Source organism: Xiphophorus hellerii, chromosome 1, assembly GCF_003331165.1.
Source record: "Xiphophorus hellerii strain 12219 chromosome 1, Xiphophorus_hellerii-4.1, whole genome shotgun sequence".
Classification (NCBI taxonomy): domain Eukaryota; kingdom Metazoa; phylum Chordata; class Actinopteri; order Cyprinodontiformes; family Poeciliidae; genus Xiphophorus; species Xiphophorus hellerii.
Window position 1 is genome coordinate 21,266,706 of NC_045672.1, and position 12,349 is coordinate 21,279,054.

The 12,349-nt window shown below is 39.2% G+C and overlaps 2 protein-coding genes across 6 annotated transcripts; one reads left to right on the forward strand and one right to left on the reverse strand.

The window, feature by feature from the left end:
• Window positions 1-15: 15 nt before the first annotated feature.
• Window positions 16-5,371, forward strand: mbd4 (methyl-CpG binding domain protein 4). 5 transcript variants are annotated; one of them, XR_004338729.1, is made up of 9 exons: window positions 17-111; window positions 254-458; window positions 1,264-1,982; window positions 3,017-3,082; window positions 3,179-3,313; window positions 3,387-3,536; window positions 3,608-3,711; window positions 3,803-5,022; window positions 5,147-5,371. XR_004338729.1 is itself a non-coding variant. In XM_032558693.1 (8 exons), exons 2-8 carry the CDS (start codon window positions 352-354, stop codon window positions 3,875-3,877), a joined length of 1,200 nt encoding a protein of 399 aa, XP_032414584.1. In that variant the 5' UTR covers window positions 16-111; window positions 254-351; the 3' UTR covers window positions 3,878-5,371. The 5 variants fall into 5 exon arrangements, 2 of the variants coding, with proteins under 2 accessions (XP_032414584.1, XP_032414373.1); XR_004338728.1 differs by having other exon boundaries at window positions 5,168-5,371; XR_004338719.1 differs by having other exon boundaries at window positions 3,803-4,744; window positions 4,837-5,371.
• A 1,317-nt stretch (window positions 5,372-6,688) lies between these two features.
• Window positions 6,689-11,990, reverse strand: creld1b (CRELD disulfide isomerase 1b). The gene is made up of 11 exons (XM_032558814.1): window positions 11,708-11,990; window positions 10,387-10,507; window positions 10,203-10,285; window positions 9,903-10,013; window positions 9,631-9,722; window positions 9,325-9,504; window positions 9,128-9,223; window positions 8,964-9,047; window positions 8,432-8,527; window positions 8,198-8,338; window positions 6,689-7,715 (listed from the first exon to the last, which is right to left on the reverse strand). Exons 2-11 carry the CDS (start codon window positions 10,501-10,503, stop codon window positions 7,495-7,497), a joined length of 1,221 nt encoding a protein of 406 aa, XP_032414705.1. The 5' UTR covers window positions 10,504-10,507; window positions 11,708-11,990; the 3' UTR covers window positions 6,689-7,494.
• Window positions 11,991-12,349: the final 359 nt, after the last annotated feature.

Sequence of the window (12,349 nt, forward strand, 5' to 3'; positions counted from 1 at the left end):
CGCTCAGAACTGCTTCCGAGTTTCTGCACATGCTCAGTTCCGCTCCACTGTTGACAACAAAACTTGGTTTGGACCGCTCTGCTCCACAGCAAAATAAATTAGATGAATTCGGTAGGTGCAATTCTAATTTGATTGTGATTTACTCTCTTCGTTTGCTGTTGCATAAAAATAATGGAGCAAAATGACGCTTCTTCTGTGTTGCACAGTGAAACATTTTTTACAGCAAAGTGTGTCTGCTGTCATTTTACTGTAGACATTTGAGAGGACAGGGTGAAAACTGGTCTAAGCTTCGTCCCTGATTCTGAGATTCCTCTCACCAGCGGTGAAAATGAGCTGGAAATCAGCCTAGACATGGATGTCCAGAGTAACAAGGAAGCACTGCCACATGGATGGATTAGAGAAGTGAGGCAGAGAAAAGCTGGCAAGACTGCAGGAAAACTGGACGTGTACATAATAAGGTGATTCGATTGGTTGTTTTTTTTTCCGCAAGTCACTTTACATATCAAAAAGTTAATTAAAAAGAAATTGACAAGAAAATGGGTATATAGACCTGGTGGACGACGTACTTTGTAGCATGGTGTAGAAACGCTTTGAATGTACACAAAGCAAATGAGATGATTGTGGATTTAGCAGAATCAGTGTTAGGTCAAACAGTATTTGGTGGTGAATGAGTATAAATATGTGTTCACCTGGACAACAGACTGCACTGGAGACTTAACAGTTAAGTTGTCTACAAGAAGGGACAATAGAGTAGACTTTACAGCTCGAAGAAGTTTAGGTCCTTCTATGTGTTCTGCCAGATGCTACAGTACATATCTTCTATAAGTTTGTTGTTGAGTGTCTCTTCTGTTATCATCTGTTGGGGCAGCAGAACCAGGGACCTAAAAAAGTTAAAGAAGATGGTTAATGAGGGCTGGTCCTGGGATTTGCTGTGGAATCTCTGGAGATTATCATAGAAAGATTCTTCATAAAATGAACATTAAGGACAACCCTGAGTATTGTCTTCATCAAACTGACATACAACATTGTCAGTCAGAAACGTCCTCAGATCTACTGTATTACAGAACACTACAAGAGATTATTTCTTCCCACAGCCAGTTACAAAAACATTTCATTTTCTTTTGGAGTAATAATAATGAACTTTTGTAGTGAAATTAATTAAACGCTGTCCAGCAGACAGTAACTGAAGAAGGCTAAACTTAATTTATTTACAAGCACATGACTTAAATCAATGACTAATCTTTTTTTTTTTTTTTGTTTCAGTCCCAGTGGGCAGAGGTTCCGGTCTAAGTCGTCCTTGCATGATTACCTGTTGAAAAATGGAGGAGAGAACCTGGACATAAACCTGTTTGATTTCACCTCATCCAAAACTAAATTCACCAGCTCTGAAACAGATCACTCCAAAGAAACACAAGAGAAATGGACGAAAAAGCAAGCAAATGGACAGCAGGAACAAATAGGTGGAAAAGTGAAGTCTGCCAGACATAAATCTAAAAACAGCTCTTCCTCTACTAGATGTAAAGTCAGCAAGAGCAAGGTAAAGCCTGCTGTTGAGGATATTAGAAGTAATATTTTGCAAGAGGACATAGCTGAGGAGGCTGAGCAGATTAGCTCACAAGCTACATCTTCATCAGACTTGGCAGATGATGATGACACACACAAGAGCCCCCGGAGGGTGGGACTGCTGAGGGAGAAAATTCTGAGACTGGCTCCTTCCAGTGATCAACGAAACACCTTCCTTCCAGCTCACAGGAATCAACTGGCAAACACGCCGCCTTCGGTCCCGACTCTGAGTGTTGAAGCTGCCACTGAGAGCGAGGATGAAAGTGAGAATGTGGCAAACACAGATGTTGCACAGGCTCACAGCAAAGGTGACAAGTCTAATTCAGAGGTAGTGGATAATGCTGACAGTCACAGAGAGGAGGAGGTGTTACCTGACAACAGTGGTGGAAGCTGTACACCAGTTAGAGATTCCCATAATAGTAAGTAGGAGCTACATGGTCTGACAGCGAAGAAAAGTTTGTAATTAAGACTTTTATTTAATTTAGTTTTAAGCTAAGTTCATGTGCTACAACCATAAACTTTTTTCAATCATATTTTCTAAGTATATCCAGCTTGTGCATTCTCCAGCTACAATTGCATGTTAGAGAGGTATAAGAAAATAACTGAAATGTTAGTAATTTGATGGAACTTCATGAAGAAAATCATTTCATTTATTTACATGACTTATTTTGATACATTACTTCCTTTTCTGATTTCATACAGTGCAGCAAAACAAGAGCTCTGTCAGGTTAAAATATGAGTTGAAGGAGTAAAGTCAACCATTTAAAGCGCATTACAAAAGTATTCATATTTTGAACTGCAGTGCATTTTATTGGGATTTTGTGTGATAGACAAAATCCCAATAAAATGGGATTTACACGTTACACAAAGTAACGTGTAATTGCAAAGTGAAAGCAAAATGATGCATGATTGGTGGTAGAATCAGCATGGGAAGGTTTTTTTTAAGTAGGAACATAGTAGCTGGTTAGAGTTGACTGAAGGATTGATAGAGCTAAACAGCAGAAAACTGAAAACAAATGCATTCCACAGTTTCCAAATTTTACTCCACAGCTGTGCCCTACTTTGTGTTAGTCTAACTCTAAGACAAATAAAGGCTATTGAAGAACGTGATTTAAAAAATTCAGGCTGTATGAATACTTTTGCAAGGCCTTGTATCTCATTAGCTGTTTAATGGAAGCTCAACCATTACCGGTACTTTAAATAATGCTAATTACAAGGTCAAACACAAGTGTGCTTTGTCACAGCAAATTACAGTTAAATCATTTAATAGGGTGTGTACACTCTGCGTTTCTGTCAAGTTTATGTTAAAATTCAGAATTTTAGTAATGTTTTTATGACAACTTAATTCTAGTCCGTGAAAGCCCTAAAAATCACATTTGCGTTCATTAAAATTTCAAGGATATTAAAATGACAAACATTATGACTTATTTAACACTTTCCTGTGTTCTCATAGGATCCAGGAATTTGGAGAGCAGGCGGAAAACAAGCCCTTATTTCAGTGGGAAACATCTCAAAGATGGTAATGTTTATGGAGTTAATTTGTGCACAATTGTTGGCAGGCTTTACCCTTCCTAATATCTGAGATATTAGAACTGTTCTCTGTGTTTATGCTCAGGACTCAGCCCACCCAGGAGAAAATCTCTCAGAAAATGGACACCTCCCAGGTCTCCCTTCAACCTCATACAGGAAACCCTTTTCCATGACCCCTGGAAGCTCCTGGTGGCCACTATTTTTCTGAATAAGACAAGTGGTAAAGTCCCACATTTGTGCAGCCTGAATCAATCTGCAGTAAAAATTGGAATTTCACTAGTTTTTCATTACAGGAAAAATGGCCATTCCAGTGCTTTGGGTGTTCTTTGAGCGCTACCCGTCTGCAGAGGTGACCCGGGAGGCCGACTGGAAGCCCATGTCTGAACTCATGAAGCCACTTGGGCTCTATGAGCTTCGAGCCAAAACAATCATCCGCTTCTCCGGTGATGATTTGAGACTTCTGCTGGATAACTTTCGTCTAGGAAAAAAACTAACTGTGTTTTCTCCTGATTAGATGAGTTTTTAAATAAACAGTGGCGTTACCCTATTGAGTTGCATGGTATTGGCAAGTACGGGAACGACTCCTACAGGATCTTCTGTGTTGATGAGTGGAGACAGGTGAATGAACTCAACTCCCTAGCTATTTTAAGTTATTTTTAAGTCACAATTAAGCTAAATCAGACAGATTATCTGTATTTTTCTTTTATAGGTGACTCCTAAAGATCACAAGTTAAATAAATACCATGCCTGGCTGTGGGAGAACCATAAAACGTTGGGAATCTGAAGAATGATCAACCTCAAGAAAGACTTTATCTTCAAGCAAGAAAATCTTCTAGGCTACATAATGATGGATGCTATCTAACCTACAGCAGATCAAAACAATACATTTACACTTTTAAATCTGAATCTCATAAAAATTATGTAGCAAAGTTTCAAATGTTTGCCTTTTAAAAAGTTGTATTTCTTGTTCAATAAAAGAGTTTTAGTCATTTTTAAATTTTAGCTGAACGGATTCTCTTCCTTGTTTTGCTGAAATGTAGCTCACGCCTGAAAATGTTCTCAGTGTTTATCTGGTTAGTTTGTTGCCACGCTAATAATCTTTCTCTATACCCACACCTACCTCTATACCCACACCCATTTATGTTTCTCAAGACACTCCAAACTTTGCAGTCACTCCAATAACCTTACCAATTCTCCCAGACCATGGTAGGGTGCTAAAGAGCAGTCAGGTGAGGTGCTTACCTGGTGTCGACCTAATGTGCGGTTGCTGTAGATGCATTATTAAATAATTAGACACAATAATTGTAAGTAAACATAAAAGCACAAATGTATAAATCTGATTCGCAGAATATTCCGAGGTTGGATCATTTGTACCCACCTTTGGTCCTTAAACGCACCGTCAGTCTCGAAACATGCGCTGTTCACCATTATTACCACCAGAGGTCGCTGATCATGCAAAGAGGAGAGCGTTTCAGGTGGAAAGAATGAGTCCTGAGATACACCCAGGGAATAGCCTGACTTTTATTTTGGTTTTACTGTTAAAAAAAAAAAAGATAAAATCATGGTCACTAAGTTGAAGTTGTTGTGTCAGGTATCATCAGGTGTGGAGGAAACCATTGTATGGATCCATCAGTGAGAAAGAAGAGTACAGGTAAATCACTTCAGCTCTACATTCTAAATTATCCTCTGACAAGGCCTCACCTTTGCACAGATTATTAATATGTGGTTTATTTTGCGAGAAAGGAAATAGGAGAGCAGCTGAAGAGGCAGATGGAGGAGAAGTGCGTGGAACTGAAGCTGCAGCTAGCTAGTAAAGTAAAAGAAGCAGAGCATCTCATAGCGGTGGACCGCCTCGCCCTATCTAGCGAGAGACAACAGCGAATTCAGCAGACCAAAGCAATGGCAATCTACAGAGATGAGAACAAGAGGGTACGGTCCCAATCATGCATTATGCATCCATTACCAATCCCTCTGTGTACTAAAATATGCTGGAAATGCTTCCTGGAGCACGCTTTGAGGTTACAGTAAAAGGTCTTGTTTTTTTTTTTCTCAGTTGTACTTGTTTTGTGTGCAGCTAATGGAGCAGAGCAGGAGGGACAGAGCACTAACACATTCCCAGGAGGCCCTGAAGGAGAGAGAGCTGCTGTGCCTTAACCCCATTAACTGGAATGGAACACTGACATGACTCCAAGTAGCCAAAACCTGCAATTCAGGCTTCTTCTCAGCCACTGAGGAGCAAACCCTCAGTTTGAAATGGAAAAAAAAAAGTGATGGAAAACAGAAAGCATATTAAGTGGAATAAACATAAAATATGGGCTTAGTGTTTTGTTTTTTCTTATAAATATAAATATGGAGAAAAAATGTCTTGAGATCTAATTATAGCTTAGCTTATTAAAACTCAAAATTGTGTTACTGGACACAAAATAACATCAAACCATTAAATAAAAAAAAAAAGGTGTATACATGTCCAGTACAGTACAAGATCTCAATACTTGATCAAGTTTCATTTTGCATGAATTACTGCATCAAAGCAGCGTGGCATGAAGACGATCAGGCTGCAGCGGAGGTTTAATGGAAGCCCAGGTTGCTTTAACACCAAACTTCGCTTTTCTCCATTGTTGGGTCTGCTGTCTCGCTTTTTCCTTTTGATGCTGAAAAATTAAATCAGCATTTCCTTAAAGATCTCCCAGTCAATTTCTGCACCGACCTTGATCTAGAATACACAAACACCAGCAGATAACATGGCTCCCCAGACCAACACTGATTGGAAACTACTCACTGGACCTCAAGCCTGGGCCTCTCCACTCTACCTCTCGGACCTTATGTTTTTTCAAATGACATGCAGGATTTTAAAAGAAAGGATTTGCAGTCATCTAGTCCTTTCTCTCCTAAAGTAAGAAGCTTCTGATGTTGTCCTTGTCTTAGGAGGGACTCTAGACAAGCAATGCAACAGCTGTGGCCCTGGTCCTGGATACATCAGTGTGGGAAATTCAGATTCCAGCTACAGTTCGCACAGAATTCTTCCATGGGCTTTGTTTCAGGGCCATTTTCAACCATGTTTTATCTTTCACACAACTTTTCATTGACATATTTACCAACAGCAATATGAAAAACCTACACTACCCACACTACACTGCTTCTTTAATAAGTAGCTATATTCTTCAACAAAGCTACTTATTAAAGAAAGTGTAGTCCACTGCTTACTGCACTACAGTCATGTCAGCAGTCTTCGTCGTCATGATTGTGTTGAGCATAACATGACCATGTACTGTTTTATTGCATGATAACAAATGCAATAAAACAAATGTTAATATTTCTAAAATTAACTATTAGAAAACAGAAGTTTTCTAATGGTTAATACAATTAACTACTGACATTATCACTTGTAAATAGATCAGTGTGCAATTATACTATAATTTTTTTGACAGTCAAAAACATTTAAATTCCTGAAATTGTTTTATAATATATATTAAACTGGTACTATTTTATTTGCCCAAACATTTTTCTTTGTCTTCTGTTTCTCTGCCACTTCATCAAACATAGTTTTCCATGTTTCAGCAAAGATAAAATAGTCTATCAAAAAACAAAGCCTACAAAAAAGTAAAATCTCCTTTTATTGTAAAGCAAACACCTGTGGACGATTCCAGTCCAGGTAAATAAGGATCGATAAAATGACCAAATGGATCAGAGGTGTTAGCGTTATGGCTCTCCAAAATAATCTCTGAATTACAGCTGAATGTTTGCATTGATGATACAAACAACTAAATATTCACAAACATAAATAAAGCTTTTTTTTTATAAAGAAAAAAAAAGGCAGCAGAAATTGGCTTGAATTATCCAGATTGCACTCACACACTCCTTTTACATTTAAATAAATAATCCAGCAGCTAAAAAAGTAAAAACAATCATGCTAAAGTAAACGATAAATTAAAACAGTGCAGTACTTCTGATTTCAAATGAACATAACATGCATTGTGACACAAACATTCACAGAGGAAGAGGTATAAAGTCATCCAGTGAAAAAAAAACCTCATGATATAAACCTCCTCAGACTCTATTTAGGGTCAGTTTGAGGGGACAGTGTTGATCTAAGTGCATGCCCATAGCTACCATTTGGAGTACAGCAGTAACCTGACACAGGCAAAGCTTATGGTAGGGAATGAAGTTCAGGTATTTTATATTAGTGCGGTGTTGCTTCATTCATGACATCATAGTCTTCACCTTTTCTTGCATAATCCTCTTCATCAATTATACATTAATTAATCCAAGCCCTTATAAATTACATAATTAATCCCTGAAAGGCTAGCATTGAAGATAACGTCCCACCTTCGGTCAAGTCTTAGTCACCTCTTCTGGCTGGTATCCCCAGCTCCCTCTGTTACACAGACATGTGAAGACAGTCTAACGTCCCTTCAGAAATCCATCCAGCATGTAGTCTCCCTTCTCTGTCAGCCAATATCCAGCCATAGCAGCCACTCCTCCAATAAAAATGGCTGTGAACACCATGTCTCCCTTGGCTGCAAGAGTGGCGAGGGCACAGATTATGACGCCGAAGAACATCTGCTGCAGCACAAGAACCTCATCATCGGTCATGTCGTCAAACAGACCTTTCTCTGGGCCAGCTGAGGAGGCAAGATGAAAGCAAACTCAGATTTCAGAGTCCAAACTTCACCGAGATCTCCTTATGGATTGCTTTCCAACAATGAGGTCAACATTTGCATTACTGATGCCGTTTTTACGCACAATTTTCTTCCCAGCATTTCTTGCACATAAACTTTAGATCCTACATTTGTCTTCAAATGTATAGACACAGTGCCTTCTTTCCCTAAGAACTACAAACGTCAATGTGTTTTAATTGTCACTCTCTATACGACTCTGTTACCACTCTAGGTGGCATGTTACAAACTCTTTCTTTGATGAGACTTAAAAATATGTAAATGAAAAAAATACTTAATGTACAAATCGGCTGTATTTAAATACAGCAGAAGGCATTAAACACTGGCAGCATTGATTCTAATTCAAACTATTCAGAGAAAATACAGAGAGAATACAGACGGGAGACTATTTTTGGTTCGTAATGCTTTGCCTAAAACCTGATACTCACCAGGTGGCTTATTCTCCACACAAATGCTGTCTCTTCTGATGAATCCCTCAGCGCAGTCGCAGTGGAAGGAGCCCTCCTCGTTGATACAGGCCTCGTTCAGTCCGGGGCAGGCTATTGCGCGTTCGCTACATTCATCTATATCTGAGAGGGAACGCACAGTAAAATGGCTGAACCTCCGCCAGGATAACCTTATGTGTTAAAAATTACACAGATAATTAATGACAGTTTAAATACCAAGACACTTGGCTCCTTTCAGTCTGTAGCCACGCGCACATTTCTTACAGCGAGCAGGACCGCTGCCCATGCAGCCCACACATGCCTGGTCACAGCCTGGAAGGTGAAACGGTCAGCATCATTACTGTCAATGTGATGCTCTGCCAGCTAGCAGAACAGCAACTGCCTACTGTGGTCAAGTTTGTAGTTTCCACAACCTTCACAGTTCATGATTCTTAAGTTTTCTTAAGAACTTTTCTTAAGTTTGTATCAAGAAAACCTAAGTTTTCTTAATACAAACAGCATTTCCTAACCAATTATAGGATCCAGTTAATTACTTCATATTGGTAATTGATGCTCTTACTCTGACTTAATTTTCAAAAACCTCACAGAGACTGAAAATATCTGACTGCTATTTTCTCAACAATAACCCTCATACCGACCCGTGTTGGTTTCAAACCATTCGGTCTCTTGTCAGGATGCATGCTGGTCAATTGAAACAACCAGCATGATTTTGTTTGCTAGAGATCAATAAATATTGAAGGAGCCATACCTCTGCATTCATAGGATCCCTCTATGTTGTGACAGTAAGTGTTGGAAGGACATCGAGCCAGCTCTGTGCCGCACTCATCAATGTCTACAAGAGACATGGTAAAAGTCACGGGAAGTGTATTCATCCAAATTTGCTAAAGAAAAAACAACCAAATTCACACTCACCCACACACTTGTTGTCATGAAGGATCCACCCAGGTTTGCAGGCGAGGCACTTGTAGTCCTGTGGCCCTGAGCATTTCTTACAGGAGTGGAAGCACGCTAAACGTGGACGAGAACCGTTAACATCAAACCGATATCCGCTCCGGTTGAACATGATGCCGATTTGAAAATGTGTAAACAGCAGTGTGGAAATGGTTCACCTGCACAAGCCCCTGCACTGTCATTGGAGCTCTTCTCCCGGAAGTAACTATCAGCACAGCTCTGGCACAGCTGGCCCGAGTAACCCGGGTCGCAGACACACTCCCCATCTCCCAGACGAGTGCCCTCACCCTCACATCGGCCCAGACCTCCACACACACCCCCAGGTCCGGACGGGCACTCTTCAAATTAGCACGATTACAATGATCAGCTCTTTGCTTAAATACTGCAGCAATGAAGGAAGTAAGCAAGGATGTAGAATCTGTTTTTTTTATTGTACTAACATAAAGTAACCTGCTTGTGCACACCTTTGCAGTCAGGCCCAAAGTGTCCAGGTGGGCAGCACAGTGTTAGCTGCTCAATGCAGAGCCACTCAAACAGATCTGGTGCCTCCTGCTGCCTGGAAAACAAACAAAATGTTCAAACAAGCTCATGATAACACAGCATGATTACACAGAAGAAGCCATAAATGTTTTCATCTGTTTTGATCTATAGGGTAATAAAACAAACGTATTATAGGCAGGTTTATAATGAAAAATAAAAAACTTTAACACCTGTAATAATTTTAGCTGAGCTGTACCTGTGGAACCACCACGTCTCAACCTGGTCTTCTATCTGCTCCAGCAGACGGTTACATTCAAAATCTGTTTTCTCACAAGCGGCTTCGACGATCTCCAAAAGCCGAGTCTCACTAAAACGAGGAGACGATATTAGGCAGAGGCTGAACCACAGAAATATGCGAGTAATAAATACACGAAGAAGAAAATCAATATTTAAAACCAAAAAACATTCTAGAGAAAGTATTGAATAATAGATAAAACGGATGTAAATTACAAATGGTCACAGTATCTCAACAGTAAGCTGCAGAGACTATTCCTACCTGCGTGCATACTTAGCCAGCTTCTCCTCCTCCCATGCAGTGTTGCCGCCACCAAAGTTCTTGTTTGCCGTTTTTTCTAATCCCTACACAAAAACTTACATTTTTTAATCCTTCAGTTTGAAACAAAGAAATAAAAGCATGATAAAAAGATGTCAAGTGAAAACTTACAGTTAATCAGATTTACCTTAATGAAGCTTTCAGTGAGTTTTCTGCAGGTTTGACATGGCGCAGCCTGGACTTTCTCCACAGAGAGCTCTGACAGAAGCACCAGAGCAGGCAGCAAAGGCCAGACTCCCCTCATGATCCTTCAGAGGACAAACAGAAAATATGTGCTTCACCAGAACAGGCAGACAGTCTCCAAAGTTTGAAGCAACAAGTTTATCTTCTAAAATTCTTCTGCACCGAGTGCAATTTTCTTTGCAATTATTAATTTGAAAACTTACCTAAAACCTTAAAAGCTGCTTGGTAAGACAGCCAACACTATTCCACATCTGAAAAACTGCTTACTGCTGATACAGTAGTTTTTCACTGGAACAAGCAACCTTGTATTACTCTGATTTACCAAAGTTCTTATTGGCTTGATTCCTACATATGTATGCATTTTTCTTCAGAAAACTGAAGCCGTTAAACCATGAGATCAAATTACATTTTGTACCTCTATGTTCCTTGCATGCGAATGTTAACTGGAAAGCAAGCTTTCAGTTTCTCTCCCCTCTATGCTTGAAACGCATTCCAGTCTGAACTAAAACTGTCAGAACTTGTATAATCTTTCTGATCTTAAGAAACCAGCAACAGAAACAGTCCCTGTTTTACATTTTAAATTGTTACCGTTTTATTCATTTTTAATTTGTCTTGCCCACTACGACATTTCCATTCTTGGTCAGGTCAACTTTTAGAGTTCTTGAGCTTAATAAGAGTTTATTAATAATAATAAATAATAATAATAATATACAGGTGATCAATGTTGTCCAATAATGTTCCATTGTAGCAGATAGGGCTGCTCTTTCGATGAAATGCATGATTTACCTGCTTCTATGTCTACTGCACTTTAAAATTCAACATTCATGCTAATGAGAAAATAAAGATAAACTAAAACAATAACAGTAAGCTTTCAAACAAGGGTGGATAAGCAATTAAACTACAATTTTAAGGCAAGGTAAGGTACAATTGAAGATATTAACCCACTGAACTAGTAGTACATCTCATATACCAACATTTATTTATCACTTATATAAATCATATGTATGTAACATTCTGCACACTAACGTAGTAATAAAAACAGCAAAATAAGCTGTTTATCCAGGCTAAGATGCTCTGACTTCAATGTTAGCTTAGCAACATCAGCACCAGCTAAGGTCAGCTAGCTGCTAGCTTTAGCCAACCGTATCTATAAGACTGCTCTTCTGGAAACCTCTGTTTATTTGGAGGCACTATTCAATCACATATATATAGCGCTTAATCATTTTTACCTCCATGTTTTTGCTTTGAGATCTTTATTTTTGTACCTTATTATTAAACCACAACGTCTGCTGCACCACCGACAGATCGTCTCCGTCCCTGCTGGCTCACTGTCACCTGAAGCCGGGCAACTTCACATTTTACGAATCCTCCTTTAACTTTTACTTTTCAGCCACAGACTGTTTGATTAACGCTGGAAGTGCTCCTGCAACAGCCGTGGCGCTGGACTGCAGTGGGACGGGCAGAAACTACACTCCGCTGTGATGAATGAATGATTGGCTTCTAGTCTCTTCTGTGTTTTCCATGGAGCTGCTGCCACGCAGGATATGACGTTGCTGGGATTTAATCTATCAGCCAATCACACATCAGAGCCGTCACACCCATTTATAATGTGTGTTAATGGTCATATATCCTTTTCTTTACTGAAATGACAAATTATTAAATTAATCTATTATTCATTTCGAGTGGCTTAATTTTTATATTTATATTTAATTGATTCATCTAGTCGTTTTAAAAACGTTTTTTTCCCCTTGTTTTTTATACCCACCTTATTTATATGAAATCTGACAGAATTTCATACACTGAGAAGCTGAATGCACTGCTCTTGTATAACTGTGTTTACTTTTAAATGAAAAGTATTTATTTGTAGATTTAGTAACATCGCATGACTGTTTGAAGGATGACATGTT